General features: G+C 37.4%; 1 protein-coding gene across 1 annotated transcript in view; it reads left to right on the top strand.

The window, feature by feature from the left end:
* CNTNAP4 (contactin associated protein family member 4) overlaps positions 1-21,540 on the top strand; it is a 297,285-nt gene that overhangs the window by 209,418 nt on the left and 66,327 nt on the right. The window contains exons 9-12 of the mRNA XM_084627719.1: positions 9-158; positions 3,019-3,190; positions 13,387-13,493; positions 17,912-18,031. Coding sequence (XP_084483845.1) covers positions 9-158; positions 3,019-3,190; positions 13,387-13,493; positions 17,912-18,031 — 549 coding nt within the window. The remainder of the gene's footprint in view (positions 1-8; positions 159-3,018; positions 3,191-13,386; positions 13,494-17,911; positions 18,032-21,540) is intronic.

Raw genomic sequence — 21,540 nt, forward strand, 5'->3', positions numbered from 1 at the left:
CCTCCTAGGTGCTGGATTAAATAATGGCCAGTGGCATTCCATTTCGTTGTCTGCCAAAAGGAGCCGTATGAGCCTAATGGTGGACAATGATGTGACCTCATCTGCTCATGCTGCTGTACCTATTCATATTTATTCAGGAGACACCTACTACTTTGGAGGTGAAAGAAGCTATTGTTGTTTATACTGATAACAGCCTATAAATAAACAATGCTTGTTGCTCATGGCCTACATTTTCAAATGTGCCTAATGATTTGGCTTGCTTCAAGTTTTATGTGCTCAACTTGAGTCTCCTTAAAGAGGCCTGACTTTCAAGTGTGGGTGCTCAGCACTCTTTAAAACTCAGTCCCCTTTATGAGGCTGGGAACGCAAAATCATTAGGCACTTTTGAAAATATAGTCCCCTATATTGCATTGTTATAACAATTAGGGCTGTGGCTGGCCCTAAGAATCAGGAATTTTTATCCCCTCCCCCCTAAATGTGCTAAGAGGAGTTCTGTCACAGGAAAGAATCAAGCCTGGGTTTACTACAGCATCTTTTTCTGCTCCTAATTATTATGATGTTGTGATATAGTAATGCCTATTATCTATAGGGGTTAATTTTCGTTGCTGCACTCGCACTTAAGTGGTAAGTAATGTGTATGGCTGTACTGAAGTTTGTGTTGTATTGAAGTTTTGAGAGCATTTGAAAAATAATTAATTATTGGCGGTTCTGTTTGCTTCAGCAGTAAGTTGTCTTTTAATTTCTTAGTTAAAACACATACTTATTTACTAATGGACCTATCCTCAGCTTCTCTGAGTCCAGCTTTATGATCAAGTCAGCAGCTTGTACAATGTCATCTGAACTTGGGAAATGGCTGATGAAAAGCAACTGAGTTTGGAACACCATTTCTTTTTGTCATGTCATGTCGGAATTTGCTGAAATATGTAGTGTATAAATACGAGGAGAAGCATTCCAGTAGAAGAAATGTATTTTCATCGGGAATACAAAATATTAGAGAGAAATTTAATCTTGGCTAAGAATCTGTTTAATTAGTCTGGAAATTCTTTAGCTTTGCGGGCAAGTACTAATACAGGTCACACAGGAGTCAAGAAAATGCCAAATATTCCAGTTCTTTTACTTGGAAATGATAACAGTGATTGGCAACTATAAGGACAAGGAGAGATTAATGAAAAATACATATTCACATAGGGTGAATTGCATGATTTATGGAATTATTGCTTTCACTTTGATATATAACTTAGAATGCTGACCACAAGCCTGAAGAACACTTCCATTAATATTAATGTAAAATATTTATTGTTTATTAATAGAATGATGAGAAGACAAAATATTTCAAAAGACAAAAGGTTATGAAAGAATATAAGACTGGATTAAATTTATTCTGGAGAAAATAGAACTTCAGAATGCTATGAGAAAAAAAGTAATTGCAAAATTAATTAAACGTTACTAATTATCTGTGAGCTAGTTATTTTAAAAATGCACAATTAATTGTAAAAATTCAATTAGTGATTGTCTTGCTACAAGTTACAAAAATACTATTTAATAAAACAGATCTTTAAGGTTCTTATGGGTTTTTATTTTATTATATACATATATAAGTGGGTTAATTTTGCCCTCCCTTGGACTTTTGCAATTCCATTGACTTGCAAGGGTGTGAATTAGGACAGAATTGGTTATTATTTCCATGGATAAAATCTTTAGTCCCATTGAGCAGTATATGATTCAAATGTTGTAATTCTTAGGTTCCAGTACAGATGAGGTCCTAAACACTTTCAACTCCTGTACAAAGCAATAAGAGTTGAGGGAGTCCAATGCCTTGCCAGAGGAGGAGCCCTTGTTTTTCTTCATGTTTTGTAGTATATACTTTTTGAAAATCTCTCCAAGCTTTCAGTGCTGTTTTTCATTCACTTCAATGTATTCCTTAGTTTTCATTTTCCCATAGAATAAATCCCACCATCCTTTTGCAGGATTTAGAAAATACCTATTAGCTCAATGGAATGTGGAAGTGTCTTTAAGTCATTGCATGCACACATTAGGAGACAAGAAGCTCTTTGACTGATCTCACCCAGGAGACTATATTGTTTGATTAAGAGCAAAGTAGCGTCCCTGTGCATCATTCCTGTTGTAACATTGACCTCTGGAAGAAAGCCAGCAAACAATAAATTGGAGGCATATTTTGTGATGTAGCTGCTAGTAACCTGTTAGTGTTTTGTATATCAAAGTGAATGAGTCCTAAATGGAATTTCCCCTCCCCCCTAAAACAACCTGAATACTACAGTAGATAACTGATTTACATATATTATTAATTTACTATGATCTACTCATTGTATCCTTTTCTTCCCCTGCAGCAACATTTTCACAATATGCCTGCTGATCTGGTTTCTTTCAGTGCACTTCATTTATGTATTTTACTTGCACTATATTTGTGTGTTCAAAGATAATATATGTGTATACCTTTTAAAAATTACCAAAACAAAAATTATAATAATAAATAAACATCAGTATATTCAGTAGCTCATTTTATTTGTATTTTAACTTGGATTGTGTAAGAGTTATAAAATAAGTTATTTTTCCAAGTCACACACTCTCAATATTTTGACTGATAACACCAGTGTGTTTGTGAACAGCTTATTTCCATAAAGCTAAACCTCATTTGAATTTGTGTTTTGATGTTTGGGTTTTTTTTTCCCTCCAGTTCTTTGATGTAATTCCTTATAAAAATCACATCAGTACACAGGAACAAAAATGTTCATAACAAAAATGTAGTATAATAACAAAAATGATTATACTGTAGTATAATAACAAAAATGATTATACTACAAAAATGTTATACTACAAGGCCAATAGGTTCAACGTCGTCATTCAAAGGAGCTCATGGCTAAACTCTCCCCACAAAGCCCCCAGAGACAGGAAATCAGCAGCTTTCAATTGGCTTTTAGAGTACGGATTGAAATATACAAATTGATTTTGTAAGATGAATCTTTTCCAAAATCAGTTATTTTTGTTTGTTTGTTTCAGGGTGTCCTAACAATGGCGACAGCTCTGAATGTAAAAGTCCATTTGCCGGTTTTCAAGGATGTATGAGACTTATTACCACTGGGAACAAAGCAGTGGATCTAATTTCAGTACAGCAAAATTCCCTTGGTAACTTCAGTAACCTTCAGATAGACTTGTGTGGTATTATAGACAGGTAAGGAAAATCTGTTTATTTTTACTCATTTATGAATGAGTTGTTTTCACACTTACTTGGAGTTCAAGAACAGAGCTTTCAGAAAATAGAACATTTTGACTCTTCCACATATGTCCTAAAGTCTAGAACAATTACAATGTACTTATTACAATGAAGAGAAGATCTTTTCAGTTGTATTAAGTCACTACTTACAAATAAAATTACAGTTAATATGGTTAGAACCATTTGTTGTGGTTCTGACTTATTGTAAAGGCTTAAAATTTATGAAATAAACAACTTCCTTCCTGTAACTGAAACTCTGTCCTCATTGAGAATTGCAGTGGAGTGCTCTTTTAAAAGTAATGTGTAGCCTATTATATTTTTTCCTTGCAGGGAATTGTGAAAATGGGAAAGGTCCTTTTTAGAGGCTGAGGGAATTCACCATATATGTGCAAATTTGGAGTGTAATAAAGTTGATGGTGATTGATGTTTTCAATTTGCATAATAAAGAAAATTTAAAAAAATGTTTCCCTCTTCTAATTTTAAGTAAACAGATACTTATATGCAGGTCATATACAACTATGCTTTTTTTCCCCTCAGAACATTAATACATGAGATTAGTTGTGTTAGTTTACTCCCTAGAGTAGTGGCTCTCAACATTTCCAAATTACTGTACCCCTTTCAAGAGTCTGATTTGTCTTGTGTACCCCCAAGTTTCACCTCACCTAAACACACATAAAATCAGACATAAAAATACAAAAGTGTCACAGCACATTGTTACTGAAAAATTCCCTACTTTCTCATTTTTATCATATAATTATAAAATAAACTGGAATATAAATATTGTACTTACATTTCAGTGTATAGTATACAGAGCAGTATAAACAAATCATTGTCCATGAAATTTACTTTGTATTGACTTTGTTAGTGCTTTTTACGTAGCCTGTTGTAAAACTAGGCAAATATCTAGATGAGTTGATGTACTCAGAGGTCTTCCAGGTGGTACCCCCATGGGTTACACGTACTGCTGATTGAGAACCACTGTCCTAGAGTATTGTAGTTTGTCATAAACCTACATTAGCTATGATTCATCATAGCTGATAATCTGCTCAAATTGCTTCCCATCCATTTTGATGTCACTACTAGTGTCATTTCTATCTTTTGATAAGAAGGGAGTTTGTTGTTTTATTCTTGTAGTCCTTTTCCTAATTTTACAAATAAACTTACAGAGAGGAAAAATTCAAAGATAGAAGAATGCAAGACAGTCTGTTTAAAACTCCATCACTTCAATTAAGTTAGAATTGGTAGACACACAACTTAATTATTATACTCCAAATACTGGTCTCATGCCTTTTTAAAACAATGTATAGATATAGCTAGAGTTCCGTGCGTGTCATGGTGGTCGCGGAAGTCACAGATTCTGTGACTTTCCACAACCTCTGTGACTTCTGCAGCGGACAGTGTGGCTGACCCCAGGGAACAGCCACAGCGGCCACTGCTGGCATGGCTCTGCAGCCCTGTGACCAGTCCATGCCTTTTACTAAAAATAACCATGATTAAATCATAGCCTTAGTTATAACTTCTATTTCTGCCCTTGGTAGTTTATTCCATATAGAGCACTACCTCTCAAATTTCCAGAGATAGAGTGAGGGACAGAGACGCTCAGGGTACGTCTACACTGTAATAAAAACACCTGTGGCACTGAGTCTGAGCCCAGGTCAGCTGACTTGGGCTTGGGCTGCAGACAAAAAATAGAATCATAGAATCATAGAATATCAGGGTTGGAAGGGACCCCAGAAGGTCATCTAGTCCAACCCCCTGCTCGAAGCAGGACCAATTCCCAGTTAAATCATCCCAGCCAGGGCTTTGTCAAGCCTGACCTTAAAAACCTCTAAGGAAGAAGATTCTACCACCTCCCTAGGTAACGCATTCCAGTGCACATTGGTGCATCATTGGGACATCTCCTGGAGGCCTCTTAGGGTGACATAAGCAACACAATGTCTACACTGCGTCTCTCTAACTTCATAGCAAAAAGCTCTATGCCTCTCGCTGAAGTGGTTTTATTATGTCGACGTAGCAAGAGAGTTAAATCAGTGGGAGGAGCATTGCAGTGTGTCGCCTCCAAAACTGCCTTTTGTCAACAAAACTGTGTAATGTAGACATGCCCAATAAACAAATGTCCCTTTAACACGCCGTTCCCCACTCCCTCCATTGCACCTCACTCAAAGCTGACCTGGGTCAGCAAAGACCCAGAGGTGCTTTCACATGAGTTTACCTCACACCCAGGGGGAACACTGAGTAATGGGTCACAGTAGCCACTGTTGACTCTGTGTTGCTTCCTCCGCTGCTCAGTCTTTCACTCTGCTGCTGTCATTTGTCATGCCACCGTTCACTCCATCATGCCATCATCTGCTCCATCATCGATGGCCTTGTGCCATCACCTTCTGCTGCCACCTGCCTCTGCAAGTTGGTCTCTTGAGGTTCTACCCAGCTCTCAGTGTTTTCAGCAGCTAGCAAGCTGGGCAGTTTCTTCCACAGAAATGCTCTCCTGCAGCAGGTCTAAGCACTTAGCACTTAGACCTTGATTATAAGTGCTTTCAGTTCTCGTGATCACTTAACAAAGCAAAAGACCCTCAACTGAGACTAATCAGTTCTGTCTTTAAACAGTGGAGATGGTCAGATCAAACAGTGCCTGTGACTCTTAGGCAGAGCGCATGCCACCAGGCAGAAACACCTGCCCCGCTCCAAACCCTCTCTCTCTCCACTGGGATATGGCATCCAAATCCCCTGCTTAGCAGCTTCAGTTCAGTTGAGGGTGACCCCCTCAATTAGGACAGGCTAAGTACAGTTCTGTCACCCTTTATTCATACAATACGATTAACAACATTTCATTACCCCTACATTCAATACTAAAGTTATTTGTAACCCATCACCAGCCAAAACTGATCACTTGGGCAACAGCTGTGTCTGATGGATACCTAGGCAAAGTAGGTGTGTTCATATGAATACAGTCTGGTCCTGAAGCCTTTTCCCCCAGCTCATCACTAGCTGCCAGGAAAGAGCTCATTCAAACCTTGCTTACATAAGGAATAGCCAGCATGGATTTGTCCAGAACAAATCATGACAGACCAATCTAATTTCCTCTTTGACAAGGCTGCTGCCCTAGTGGATATGGGGGAAGCAGTAAATAAGATATATTGAATCTTAGAGTAAGGCGCTTTTTTTTTTGACACAGTCCTGCATGGCATTCTCACAAGCAAACTAGAGAAATGTGGTCTAGGTGAAATTACTAGAAAATTGAAACAACTGGTTGAGAGACTGTACTCAAAGAGAAGTTATTAATGTTTTGCTGTCAAATTGGGAGGCTGTATCTGGTGGGATCCTGCAGGGACTGGTACTATTAAATATTTTAATTAATGACATATGATGGTGACTGCACCGGTGACTCAAAGTTAATAGCAGTTGGAGCACTTTGAAGCACAGGATTAGAATTCAAAATGGCCTTGACAATTAGAGAATGGGTCTGAAGTCAACAAGATGAAATTCAATAAAGACAAGTGCAAAGTACTACACTTAAGGAAGGGGGGGAATCAAATGCACAACTATAAAAGGGTGAATAACTGTCTATGTGGAAGTACTGCTCAAAAGGATCTGGGGGCTCTAATGGATCACAAATTGAATATATGTCAAGAATGTGAGGCAGCTGCAAAAAAGGCTAACATCATTTTGGGGTGTATTAATAGCAGGAGCATCATATGTAAGACACAGGACGTAATTGTCTTGGTAATGGCAATGGTGGTATCTCAATTGGAGAACTGTGGCCAGTTCTGGGTACCACACTTTAGGAAACGTGGAAAAAATGGAGAGAGTTCAGAGGAGAGCAAAAAAAACTAATAAAAGATGTAGAAAACCTGACCTATGAAGAAAGGTTAAAAAAAACCTGGGCATATTTTTAGTCTTGAGAAAAGGAGACTGAGGAGGGGACCTGATAAGTCTTCAAATACAGTATGTTAAGGTCTGCTATAATGAACAATTGTTCTCCACATCCACTGAAGGTAGGACAAGAAGTAATGGGCTTAATCGTGAGCAAGGGAGATTAAAGTTAGATACTAGAAAAAAACTTCCTAACTGTAAGAGTAGTTAATCTCTGCCATAGGCTTCCAAAAGAGGTGGTGGAATCTCCATCACTGCAATTTTTTTAAAAAACAGGTTGGACAAACACTTGTCAGGGATGGTCTAGGTTTACTTAGTTCTGCCTCAGCACAGGGGGCTGGACTTGATGACCTTTTGAGGTCCCTTTCAACCCTACATTTCTATGATTCTCCCCATCATTCCTTTTGTTCTACTTCCATTGTTAATTATCTTTCATCTTTCACTTTTACGATACGACTGTGACTCTAGAACCATGGTAACAATTGTTTACACACCTGAACAACAGTTCCAATGACAAGACTGTAGGTCACTTCCTTCATCAGCACTTGTAAAAGATCATATATCCAGCAATGATCTTCTCCACTCTCTGCTGAAGGCAATGTGATCCAATTGTGTCTCAGTAATTCCATCATTTATCTTTCATGCTAGTTTGTATTTCTTATGATGAGGGAAAAGTGTACAAACAAAGTATACATCCTGCACTGTGTAATGAATCTTTCGCCACTGTCCATCTGTCCACCCCTTAATTCTGTGTTCACCCATGAAATGGGTCAGGAGAAGGCAGTGTGAGAACTATACTGTGTGTCTCAAATCCAAAAAGATGGGACAAAAGCAGGTCACCATCAGGATGGAAAATAGCCAATAACTGGGATGTCCAGCCAAGTTTGTTATAGTTGATATTAATTACTCTCTCTGTTTTAAAAGGGAGGCTGAACTTTATTTGATGATCTGGCACTACTCAAATAACTGTTCCCTCTAGCAAGTCACAAAGTCCAAATAAACCCCTTCCAGGATAATAAACGGTTTATTTCCCCTCACTAGGGACTTCTGCCCCTAGTCTGGGCCCTTTAAATTCAGCTTTTTGTCCCAAACAAACACCATGCCCTTCTTGGTGTGACCATATTTCTCAAAGGGAAAATGGGAGACTGTGTGGGGCTTGCCCGAGTCCGCCTCCCCCCACAAGGCGGGCATCGCTGCTCACCCAAGCCCTGCCTCCCCGCCCACACGACGCTGGGGCTGGCATCGCTGCTCGCCCAAGCTCTGCCTGTTCCTGCTCCGAGCCTTGCCTCCCCCCATGCAGGGCTGGCATCACCATTTGCCCCCCCTCCACCGCCAGTTCCTCCACACCCCACTTGTTTGACAAAAGTGGGCATTTGTCCCATTTGCTCTTGCCAACTGATTAAGTTGGCATGAGAAAATGGGACAAATTCCCGCTTTTGCCAAAAAAGACGGGATGGCCGGTACAGGACTTTAAAAAGGGATTATCCCGGCCAAACCAGGACATATGATAACTCTAGGTTTATGCCACTTTACCTGTGGCTGGTAGGGCCCACCCACTAGACCAGGTTCCAACCCAGGGACCCTATAAACAGCAAAGACATGTGGCGTGAGTCAATTTGTTGCTGCTTCTGCCCTGGGACTCTTCCTACCTGGCCGCTTTAGCGTCACCCTTATCTCAGCATTAAGCTTCTTAGGCTCCCTTTCTCCCTACAAACCCAGATATGGAAAATGCAGCCAGATAACAAACTCTGGCTATCCCTCAAGTTCTTTTGGCCAGAGAGGAGCACCCTTCCTTGCTAGGGCCCTGCTGGCCTGGATTCAAGGAGCTGCTGAGCCTTGATTGGCAGTTGCTAGTCCCTCTAGTCCTTGGAGTACCAGGTTTCTGTGGTTTCTAAAATGGCCACTCTGGAGAGTCCTCTCTAGGCAACTTGGAAGCCCCACCTTCTCTGCCCTCTTCTTCTTCTCAGCTCGCTGCTTCTTGGGGCAGGGTCTAGTAGGACCATGGAGCCCCCGGTAATGAGCCATAAATTCAAAATGTATTCTATCACAGTCAATAACATATAAAGTAGAGGAAAAAATTGGTGCTCATCTCAGTCATAGTGGTACTTTTCTCCATCTGCTGAAATTTTCTTAATTCTAATTTTGATCACCTCTTGCATTCATTATTGCAACTCCTTTCTACACAACCTTGCAAATATCAGCTTTCAAGTCTCTAGCATGTTCAGCATATTGCTACCCACCCTATCCAAGCTCATACCAGGTTAATTTCAGCATCCACTTCAGCATCCTTCACTTCATGTTAGCATCCTTTCTTTTGTTTTTTAAACATGGATTTATTCTAACATTATAGACATTATTTCTTTTTCACTACCTCCTTCACATAATCTCATCATCTTTGCTTTATGTAAGTTTATCAGTCCTCCAGTTTATTTCTCTCACTAACTCTTTCTCATTCCAAATCTCTGCAGAATATATGCATTCTTCTTTACCTCTCGATATTATTTTGTTTATATCTATTAAAGCAACTTGGATTATACAATTTGTACTGGATTGCATGTTCAATGCATCTATTGTCAAGTATTCTCATGTAAGAATGTTTTCTACATGGTAGGGATGGAAAGTGAGTATGTTCGCCCCAATTTAACAATATCAGGGTGTATCTGTTCCCAATGAAGGATAGCTTCCCTTCAGTTGAAGTCAAGCAAAACATGTCTTTAACTTTTTGGATCTCCATATATCCTTACTTAGCTGCACATATATGCTAGTCTCTTCCCTTGACTAATTTAACTGTTCCCAGACTGCTTTTTGTCTGGGGAGATCTCAATATCTGTCAGACTTCGACAATAGATCCAATCTGTTCTTGAAGTTTTTTCTCCCCATCATTAAATATTCTGGTATCAGTAAATGTGACTGATTTTCTTCAATATTTCTTATTTCTCATCTGGAAAAGATTTGTAGTAGCATCTGTCCCCATATTCCCCATAGTTGATACAAATGACAATATTCTGGAGTTACTGAGGATTTAAATCTGTGTAACGGACAGCAGTAATTGGACTTTTGAATCTAATCGTCTTTTCTGAGGAACGATAGGTTTACACACTTAACTTCTACTAACATAAACATAAGTTATTCTTTGAATATTGATTTCCCAGGATTTCTCCCTTGGAGAAGAATAGATCCCAAAAATAGATCATACTCATTTCTTGTGTGGCCTGTTGGTCATTTAGTTGGTCCTTAGGCACTTGGCCATGTTTTCTCAGTCTCTGTTTTTTGTTCAATTTTCATTTCATTGTCTATGACTGTTCATTTTTAATATTTTCTTAATATTCATTTTGTATTTACCTTTTTATGCCACTTTCCCAGTCATCGCTCTTGGCTTGCTCCTTCACGTTTCCCTTTTAATGGTATTACAGGTGTCTGTGTTGCTATATGGCTCATAAAATCCCTTGGATATACAAATATTTCTCTTCAACTATTTCTCCTTAGTGTCCTTTCTCTCTATTGTTCTATCAATTTACTATCGTATTTATTAAATGCTAATTACACACAAATCATCCCACAAATAGCTTTAAAGGACAATATGTCAGTTTAAATGCCTTACAAAGTTACTGCATTCAGTCTCTGAGGAGAGAATGTCAGATGCATCTGTCATAATTACATCCGCCCCTACACAGAGAAGTAAGATGGCCCACAGAGAATTATAGTTGTTGGTATCTTGGCAGCAGAAAATGGAATCAAATGGTTCAAGTGGAGATGTAAGTTCTGGAGCACTAGGAAAGCCGATGAATGTACTTTAAGCACAGATGAAGGAAATAAAAATAACACAGGTTTCTATACATGTTCTTTACACCTTTGTATCTTTACACATAATTTGTAAACCTAGTAAGTAGAGTGTTCAGGAAAGATGTCTTTAACACATTACTGATGTGTAAAATTCTACATTCTTTCTTTGAAAAAGATGTATTTGTGTTCTGGTTCAATGTGTTGTTTTGAAGATTAGCTTTTGATTATCTTCGGTCTCTGCTTTAGTTTTCAAGTTACACATCATCTGTAGATGTCATGTACCTAAAAAGTATGCTGCCAAGTACCACATGGCAAATGCCAGATCCACTCTCTTTCTGGTATTTTTGGAGTAAATGAAGCATTGTAATTTAGTGAGAAATGAGCTATGTTTTGGAGCAGCATCAATGGAAAAGGTTTACTAAGAGATGTGTTTCTTCCTAGAGAGGACTATCGTAAATCTAAGTTCAGCCAGGGTTGCAGTGAACTAGATTAATTGTATGGCATTCTTTTGATTTATCTAATGACTACTTTGCATTATGAAACCTGTAATGGAAGGGTGATCTAAAATTCAATGTTAAAAAGTTTTAAGTGTAACTTAAATTGTTTCTAGTTATATTAAACCTGGTTTAAGCATCTTCAATGTCACTTAAGTTTTTGATCTTGGAAGACTGTTAAAAACATAAATTGAAATGGAAGGGGAGTTTATATAAACGGCAATCATGTTAATCCCTTAAGATCTGCAGATAATGATGTATTTATCATTATCTGCAGATCTTAAGGTGGACGCTAAAAGGTGGACACTAAATATTTACTAGGGGAAACAACTGCAGCAGGAAAAAAAAAAGTCCTGAATGACAGTTATAGAAATGGCTTATGAGTTTGACTGTTAACATGTGTGTGTATGTTAGAGCTGACAACTGGTCACATCTATACAGCATTAAAAATCAATAATTATGGTAGCTCTAAATACCTTTACTATCCACATTTGTTCTGCAAGAACAATTCCTTCCAACAACAGCCATTTAGTATAATAATAGGTCAATCTCAAGTATATAAAGATTATTTTTATACCCCAAGTCAGAATTACTCAGAAATTATATTGCAGCTAATTCTGAACCTATCATGCAGTGCTGAGATGCAGAAAACCTATTGTGCAAATGAGGTAGGAGATAAAGCACAGCTCCTTAGATTGTATTCATAGGTATAACTACCCTGAAATCAGTGGAATTAGATTTATTTACATGGCTCAATTTTTCTCCACTGGAAATCTCTCCTATCATTTTGTTTCTAGATATGTAGGAAAGATTGTGTTCATGAAGATTTAACAATAGTGGAGATAGGAATCTGAACATTCACATACAGATGAGTACACTGAGGCATTTCTCATACCCCTAAACTAATACTTTTCTATGTTTATTAAACGTACTGAAAAATAATATTCAGATACTGTGAAAGAACTTGTTAAGCTGTCTTTTTTGTTAAAATTATTATTAGTGATTAACCTTAGCAGTAAAACTGCCCTATACATTCTGAATAACAATTAAGTAAAATATGAAGTCTCCAACACGGTATCTTTTTAATTAAGATCGCGGAAAAAATATTTTTTATTCTCCTCTACTCTTGCCCCCAAATCATGTAATAATTTGTACTTTATACTTAGGGATAGTCATGCAGTTTTCACCATTGAATAGTGATGACCAAATTTTCTTCTTAGTTACACCATTGTAAATCAAAAGTAATTCCACTGAAATAATGGAGTTTTTCCAGATTTTCACTCATGCCACTGAAAGCAGAATTAGCAGTCTGGATTTATCAATAGTTACCTCACTGTAGGATCTGAGATACTGAAGTGTTTGCCTGTACTTAGACTAGGAAATAACTAAAGTATCTCAGATACTAATATATGATAACAGTCAATAAATATTTATTTTCTGATGGTGACCACTACCTGTTCCTATAATTTTCTGAAAAGAGAAGTATTTTATACTTCTCATGGTCATATAATAGTGACAGTTATCCACAGAAGTGCTGTATTGTTATGAAAGATCTTATGAAAGAAAATGCAGCTGTTACAAAATTTGCCAGTGAATTATCAATGTTAATTTATCATTGGTGTATCAGTGGGTACCATACTTTCATTGGAGAGCCTTGCCGGCAGCCACAATGAAAATTATACATGTTTAATTTTTGCTATTGATATGTTTCATATTCTTATTGCATCATTAGCATCCTTAGGAGCAGTCACTAGGTCTAGTGGGGAAAGATAAAGGGGACATTCTTTTTCCCCAACTTTCTTTCAGTCCCGTTGATATCTTCCTGCAATATGGCCACAAGATCTATGTATTGTCATTGCAGGTCTCTCACCCATAAATACAACACCTACCTTTGCACCTTGGTTATCATCTTTGTCATAAAGACCACCTTCAAGCTGTGGTAACAATGGTTATTGTAAATGTCATGTAGTTGTACCAAGGTGACTATGTGTCTTTTTGTCCTTTTAGATGTTTGCCTAATTATTGCGAACATAGTGGTGAATGCACACAGGCCTGGAACAGCTTCTACTGCAACTGTACAAACACAGGTTACACAGGGTCTACTTGCCATTACTGTAAGCCAAAGACACTTTCTTATACTGTTTTAGTTATGAGTTATTTTACTGCTACAAGAAACAATTTTCTTTTAAAAGTCATGTCAGTTTTGTTAACATTCGCAAAGGGTTTATAAGAATTGATTCAAGGGAAAAGTCTCAAAATTGTCTAAAGGATTAAGGAGCACAAATCCAATGGGACTTGTGGTCCTAAATCCCTTATGTGTCTTTGAATATTTCTCCTGTAGTTCTTAGATTTCATGATTTATTTATTGAGGACCTGATTCTGATCTCACACTGGTATACGGCCCTGATTTATCAAATCATCTAGGTAGGTACTTAACTTCATCACTATTCAACGAAGGACTAAGCACATGCTTAACTTTGAAGTCAGTTGGGTTTAGCATATACTTAAATTTCAGCACATGCTTAAGTAATTTTCAAAATCAGGGGTAACTTCAAGGGAGTGACAGTGGGCTAAAACTGGTATATAAGAGAAGGTAATAAGGCCCTGTAAACCCAATCCAACAAGCACATCACTGACCTTTCACTCATCTGTAGAAGTTTTGCACATGGAGTCCTTTCAGGATCAGGCTATATAAGGGAGAACTTCAGAAAATATCAGCGTGATCATAAATGTAACTGAATGAGTTTCACACCTATGGTCTGATTCTTGTCTTACTTTCACTAGTTTAATATAACTCCAGTGATTTCCCAGGAGGTGATTTAGATTTACACTGGGATATGTGAGATGAGCATGAAGCCCATTAGTTTTTTTTTCTTTTTACTGGTACAGTTTATTAAGGAAAGTCATTACTCTCTGGTTCTCAGCATGTATACTTGAAAAAAATCTATCTAAAATACCAAAAAGACAATACATTATTATAGCCAAAAGAAAAAATTGTGTGGTTAAAACAAACCCATCTTCACACAATTTATACAATCCCTGTAGCACAATAGGCATGACTTTCATGGAGTTTAAGGCCAGAAGGGACCATCTAGTTTGACCTCCTGTAAAAGCACAGGCTATCAACAGCACCCACACACTAAACCCAGCAACTGAAATTAGACCAAAGTATTATAGCCCATAGGAGACCTAGACTATTATGTGCTACAGGCACAGAATAGGAGGGACCGAGGTGCACCAGTCCTCAATGCTTCTGCAATGACAGGGAAATGATTAAGTGAGATATACCCAGATAATCCTGACAAGTGAGCCACACTCATATGCTGGAAGGCAAAACCCTGTGAAATTCACTGCCAATCTGACCTGGGAAAAATTCCTCCCCAGCCCCACATATTACAATCAGTTACACCCTGAGCATGTGAGCAAGACCCAGCCAGCTAAGCCAAGTGCTACCTCAAAGCCCTGACCCACACTCCCAGTTTCCCATCTCCAGCCATGGCCATCCAAAAAGCCTGCCAGAATTCACTGTGTTGGGGAGGAATCTCTTCCTGACCTATGCCTGTGGCCATTTGAAACCCTGAAGCATGAGCTTTAGGAGCATAAGACATAAACCTTAAGTGAGTCCTAGGGCTGTTGAGCCAAGCCTGCTACTGCCACAAACAACCTGGTCATACAGTTGTACTCATAAATTTGTCCATCTCTTTCTCTCTAAAAACAAGTTAAGTTGTTTGCCCTCAAAACTCCTATTGGGAATCATGGCGAGTAGGCTTCTGAGCTGTTCTGAAAATTTTCAGAATTTGGAAAAACTGCTTGTTGCTATTGAATGCAAAACTTTATAAAGACTGCCTACAATTATTACTGTTTCTGTGCCATCTGAACCCTAAAGAGCATGAATTGGTAGCTAGCCTTTCAAGATTTATGGATAAGGTAAAATTTTTAAAGCATGGGAAGTACATTGATGGTACAGACTTTTTCAAAGATCACTGTGAGCTGTTCCTGTTGTATGCTATTAGAGGACGACAAGACTAAGCATCATATTTTTTTAATAAATTATCTACTTAATCAATTGATGAAGGGTGTAAAAAAATTGATGGACTCCATCATTTTCTCACTTTTCATCAAGAGCCCAATGGTGTGTGTATAAGGTACATGAAAGTCTTCCTGCTCAATTTTGTAACATTGAAAAATAGGTATAGTACTTTTTATAAATAATAAGAAAGCACTGTGAAGTATACAATAGGTATGATATAGTAGTTGCAGCAGTATAACATTCTGTCCCTTTAAATTTGTTTACAGTAGTTTAGTAATGGTTCCAACGGTACAATCTTATGGTCTGTTCTGTCAATAGTCTCAAAGTTAAGGGCCGTTTCCTTCCCTTATCCTATGAACTCTACACTCTCATTGACTTCAATGAGAGTTCTGTGCAATTACAGAAAAAGATAATACGGCTGTTCAGTTATTGAATAAACATTGAGACTCTTGATGTAATAGGCCTATCAATGAGTTCTTGATCAGTGGCAACACTGTGAAGCATGAGACCATACTCCCAAAATCTGTTTTCGAGGAACTATAATTTTCCATGCTGTCACTACTAGTATAAAATTCAAAATGGATATGATGCTATGTCATTGCATACTGCCTCTATAGTACTTTTATCCTTTTATTTTATACTGAGAATTGATTTAAGGCTCTTTACCCTAAGGAGCTATAATTTGAAACTTGAGAGTGACCTTGACTGTGCCTACTGGATATTCCAGCAGTGGCAAAAATGGTCCATTTAGTAATCTTTACCTAAGAGGATGTTTATTTTCCTTACTTTATAATTCAGTATTATGGACCCAATCCAATATGACTGATCATGTTGTAATCATCAGCAAAAGAACTGACAAAACTGGCACTCGCCACACCCCAGGTTCTTTGTTTGGGAGGTTTTTCATTAGCTTGAGTGGGAGTTGAATCAGGCCCTGAAAATTGTTACTATATGAAGCAGTTTGGACAGCCTTAAAATTAGTGCTCTCAGACTGTCATACCAAATAGATCTTTATATCACAGAACTACCACCACAGTTTACATTGTGGAACCCTACTCGATAGAGGTACAAAAGACCGAATAGACAAGTAGATTGGCCTAACAGTTTTCTATGCCAATTCAGGGATCAGACATCAAGGAAGCTTACATTGTTTCTGCCTCTGCTGAACCTGCTCTGTGGATTAACATTAGATTTTTAGCTATCAGTGCTGTCATTCCCAACCCTATTCAAGAATGTCACTGTATTTTGTGTAATAATATAGCCAGTTGTAAATCTGAATAAATCGATCTTAAATAGACAAATGTTTTGGATAAAAGCCTCCTTCAGAGTTCATCATTCATACTGTGTTGTGTTCTCATTTATACAAGAAATTGAAAAAGTGTGTGGTCTTTGTTTTTGTTTGTCTATTCTTTTTAGAAATGTCTTTTTTTAAAAAGTATCCAGTGTTGTTGCAGCCGTGTTGGTCCCAGCATATTAGCGAAACAAGGTGAGTGAGGTAATATCTCTTATCGGACCCACTTCTGTTGGTAAGAGAGACAAGTTTGCATGCTTACAGATAGCTCTTCTTCAGAACTCAACAGCTCTTTGTGCAAGAGCAAAAGCTTGTTTCTCTCATCAACAGAAGTTGGTCCAATAAAAGATATCACCTCATCCACCTTAACTCTTTGTTTGTTAAGGAAAGTTTCTTTTTGACAAAGTACATTCAAGTTTTTAAAAAAGCAGTTAATTGGAGAACTGTAGTAGATAGCAATGGATAATTTAAGAAGGTTTAACTGATGCACTTTAAATGTGCAATTTTTACCCAGCAGTATTACTTTACTTAGTAGTTTGTTTCCATTTAATTATAGAGCTGGATTCAGAAGTCCAGTTTCCACAGGTTTGGTCATATAAAGCCTTTGCAGATCGCTACCTCTTGAATGGTGTAAAATTAATATTACATGGTATTGAAGAGCCAAATTTTCTCTGTGCTGCTTATTTACTCTTGGACTGCAGACTTTGACAACAAGCTTACCCCGATACTGAAAAAAACAGCGGAAGAAACAAGGTCTTTCCTGCAGCCAAAAGCATGAGTAAAAAATGTCAGGAAATATGTACTTCAGTTGGAACTGCTGGAAATACTAAAGCCCTGTCAAATTATATGGAGATCTGATTAAATTGAAAAGGTTAATGTTCAGTTTCCAAGTTCCTCATAACCTAGCCAGTTGCTAAATAGTACTCATTTTGACCTTAAATGATTGGTTTCCATAGCCTTTTGTCCCTCCTTAAGACCCCTAATTTAGGAGGCAAAAAGCAAATCCATAAAAAAAAACATTCAGTTTTTTTTCCCCTGTGAAATGAAATTCTATTTACTGATGCAAATAATAGTACAATTTTTTACTGTGTGACTTCCCCTGTTTTCTTCACTTTTGAATGCATGTTGTATTGCTCAACTTCCCACATTTTTCCTTACCCCAAATAAAAGGTAATGCCATTACGTTTGTGATGGAAGATGTTCTTTTACAGCCATCTATGAGCAATCATGTGAAGCCTATAAGCATACAGGGAACACTTCAGGCTTTTATTATATCGATTCAGATGGAAGTGGCCCCTTGGGACCGTTTCTTGTATACTGCAATATGACAGGTGAGATGATAAACTTCCTTAACTCACAGTTGGGTTTGTATGCATGCTCATTATATCAAAGCAAAGTAGGAAGTTTTGTAGCTAAAGAGTTTAATGTACATGTATACAGCAAAATGAAGGTGACTCCTCAGCTCAGAATATTGGACAAAGAATTAACCAGAGAAATTAGAATAAGTCTCAGACTGTGAAGCTAACACTGGGTTCCTGTTATGTTCTGCATAAATGGGACATATGCCCTATTTGTGGAGCATTTCAGACTAGTTCATTTTTTGCACATTTTGGTTTCATTAAGTTAGATCTTACTTCTCTGTTTAAGAAACTGAGATATAACTGATTTTTTGGAAGAAAATTATTGAATTTCTCCCCCCTACCCTTATGAAAGATTGTTGACCTTCACTTGGTAGGAAGAATACTGATATTAAACCTTCTCTTTAAAATTGTGTATTACTTGTAATTGTTTTGGGTAGTTTAACTAATTGGACTCATATAGTCTCATTTTCAAAATATAGCCTTATTTTTTCCTCCCTGTTATTTGCATCCCCAATGAGTGAAGTATCAGAAAGGTATTTAGACCTCCAATTGATCTTAACTGTGCCTACTGCTATGTGTGCCTACAACTAACCATAGATTGTAGATGCTGAATTAGTTCAAAATCTAATATGCTTTTCATTTTTATGTTGTGTTCTTTTAATTAGTTTTACTTTTGTTTTATGGTTATTTTCTACCAATTCTCACTTTAAAGTTTTTCCAGCATTATCCCAATATTCCAGTGTTAGGGTTACAAGCATTTCAGGGTAACTTTTAAAAAAAAAATTAACCGTTCATTTTGGAAACAATAAGAAAAATTAATAGAAACATTTCTTTTGGTTTGATGAGTTATAACAATATATTTTTATATAACCTAAATTTTAAAGCAGTTTACATGGGCAACTTTATTTCTGGTATTTTTGAAACTTTGAGTGCTTGATTTTTCAACCATACTAATATTCGTTGAACATAGTTGTTTTTTTTTTATATGTAACATAGTTACATTGAGGGGAAATAAAGAGATATTTTATTGATCTGTAATAATCTTGTTTTTTCTTGAAGGACTGATAGAAGTCTACCTCTAATCAAAGCCACTCGCTGAGGTTTTCAAAACAGTGTAGGGGGCTTTACATATATCTTCCATCAAAATAATAGAAGGTGAATGTGAAACTTCTTTTGATCTCAGTGCAGCCAGGATTTAGATAACACTGGAAATCTCAACCACTAACTCTGCCTCAAAAAAACAAAGACTTTTTGAGAAAGTAGTCTGACTGATAATGGTAACATACTTTGGATTAGCAATTAGTGAGATCACCAATATAACTATCTGGCCCCTAAAAAGAGAGATCAGAGAATACTAGCTACATTGTTAATTAATATGAGGTTGAACCAAAGAAGAAGCTTATGGTAGAAAGACTCCCGTGTCCTTAAACAGTATCAGGAGGAAACCAGCTCTCCGAGGTACAGCTTAGTGTCTGATTTATCCTTACATGTGTATCCATGAACAGCTGCTAGTGCTTCTATCAGTCACTCTTTATTCAACACATTAAGCAAATCTCATTGATCAGTTCTTCATCTACAGATGCAGCCTGACAGGCTGAATCTACTATATTTGTCTTCTTCCCAGTTTCCTCCTGACTGGTATTCCCTTTTCCCACCAGAGGCCATGAAGGCAGATGCCCACATTTCTTGCAGTGCTGCCTTGTTATTGACATTCATGTGGCTTTATTCTTTGGCAGCTGGGAGGGAGGTTCCTTTCCCTCTCTTGTTCTTAGAGGCCAGTTTCAAAATCATAAGCCTTGGGTCCAAAGAACCAATCAAGATGACAAAAAAATTTCAGAAATATTGTTCTTTTAGTTTTGCCCCTTCTGAGGGTGTAGAAGTAGATGTAACAGCTGCCTTGTTTCTCTCTTATTCTTTCCATTTGCTATGAGCTGTGTAGAAAAAATAGCTCTGAACTTGCTCTCACTTTTAGCTCCCTGTTTCCCAACAGCACTAGTGTGAATCCTTTCTTCTAGCAAAACATTTACAAGTATTGGTAATAAATCTGAATATATAGATTAATTTAAGTTCAATATTTGTTTAATAGGCATCTGGATGCTTCCCATAGGCTTTTTGCTACATGCTTATCCTCTAGGTGATTACTAGTTCTTTTCTTATTCTAAATTTCCCTTTAGTGTCAGTCAGACCCAGTTTTCAAGAAATATAGGAAATAAACTACAGGGGGCACCGCTCTGCAGAACTGTTAGAGTTAGAAGGAAAATATTGATTAAAGCCCAAGGAGAATTGAAGCCTACAAATATATTCAGTGTGAACAAAATGGTTAAGACTACAGCAGTGAGCTCTTACAGAAGATGCAAAGCCAGCAAGGACAGAGGGCGATTCACATTTCCAATGTCTACTAGAATTAAGTTGGGTATAAAGTCCCAACAGTATGTTGAACCACTGATTCTGAATTTGTCTCAACTGACACAAATCAGATTTAAGAAGCAACCAGCTCACTCAGCTTTGTTCTCAAAAAAATAGATTTAGATATTTGAGTTAGATTGTACAGACCTTAACAGGGCCAGCTGAGGGTACAATCCCAGTCCATCTCTCCCCAGTGCACGGAAGGGAATGTGCAAGCTGCGTCATTCTATAGAAGGAACAGTGTGCTGACTTACCTCCAGCCCTTTTAAAGCAATTTACCATCCCTAGGGGAACATGAAGGAGGGAGCCTGCATTCCACAAGCACAGTGATTGCTATTGTCCTTAACATTTGTGTGGTTATATAAAGCTTTCTCTCCTGGTCACCTGTGCTACAGTCATGACCAGTCGGAATCTTTGTGTTCCTTGTGTTTTGTTAGTGTGGCTGAAAATTGTCTTTTATAACTTCTGAAAGCCCAAGCAAACCAGAGCATTACCCTGTTGCCACTGGTAGATTATAAAAGATATGATTTTATTATATCTATTTTGTAACATTAAGGTTATTTAATTTATTTGCTGCAACTTTTACCATGTATTTTACAATTTCGAAGTAGAACTGCCACAAACTCAAACCATTGTGAAACCAGAGATCAGTCTTACAGTGATTAACGTTAGAATATTTATCAATAGAAATATTCTTGAAATGTTCTTGATGTTCCTGATTTGTCCCCTTTGTACAATAGAGGGGTGCAAGTTGGAAAGAGTCCATATTATGTAGGAAAAAGTTGCATGTCTTACATTTACAGGAACATACATGTGTCACTCAGTGGACATGCAGTACGTCATGTACCAATAGATGGTTTGAAATCAATACAGATATATCCTTACTACCATTTTTTTCCAGTATGATGATATTGAAAGGCATTTTTCAGAATGATCATTTGGAGTTTTCTTGCTAGTAAATTATACAAGACTCTATCAACTGACATAATAACACATAAGATACAAGCAATTTTAGCAATATTTTTGGAAATAATATTTTGGTAATATTTGCATTCCTCTTGTCTCAACTAATC

The sequence above is a fragment of the Lepidochelys olivacea genome, assembly GCF_965140295.1.
Source record: "Lepidochelys olivacea isolate rLepOli2 genome assembly, chromosome: 5".
NCBI classification, from domain to species: Eukaryota; Metazoa; Chordata; order Testudines; family Cheloniidae; genus Lepidochelys; species Lepidochelys olivacea.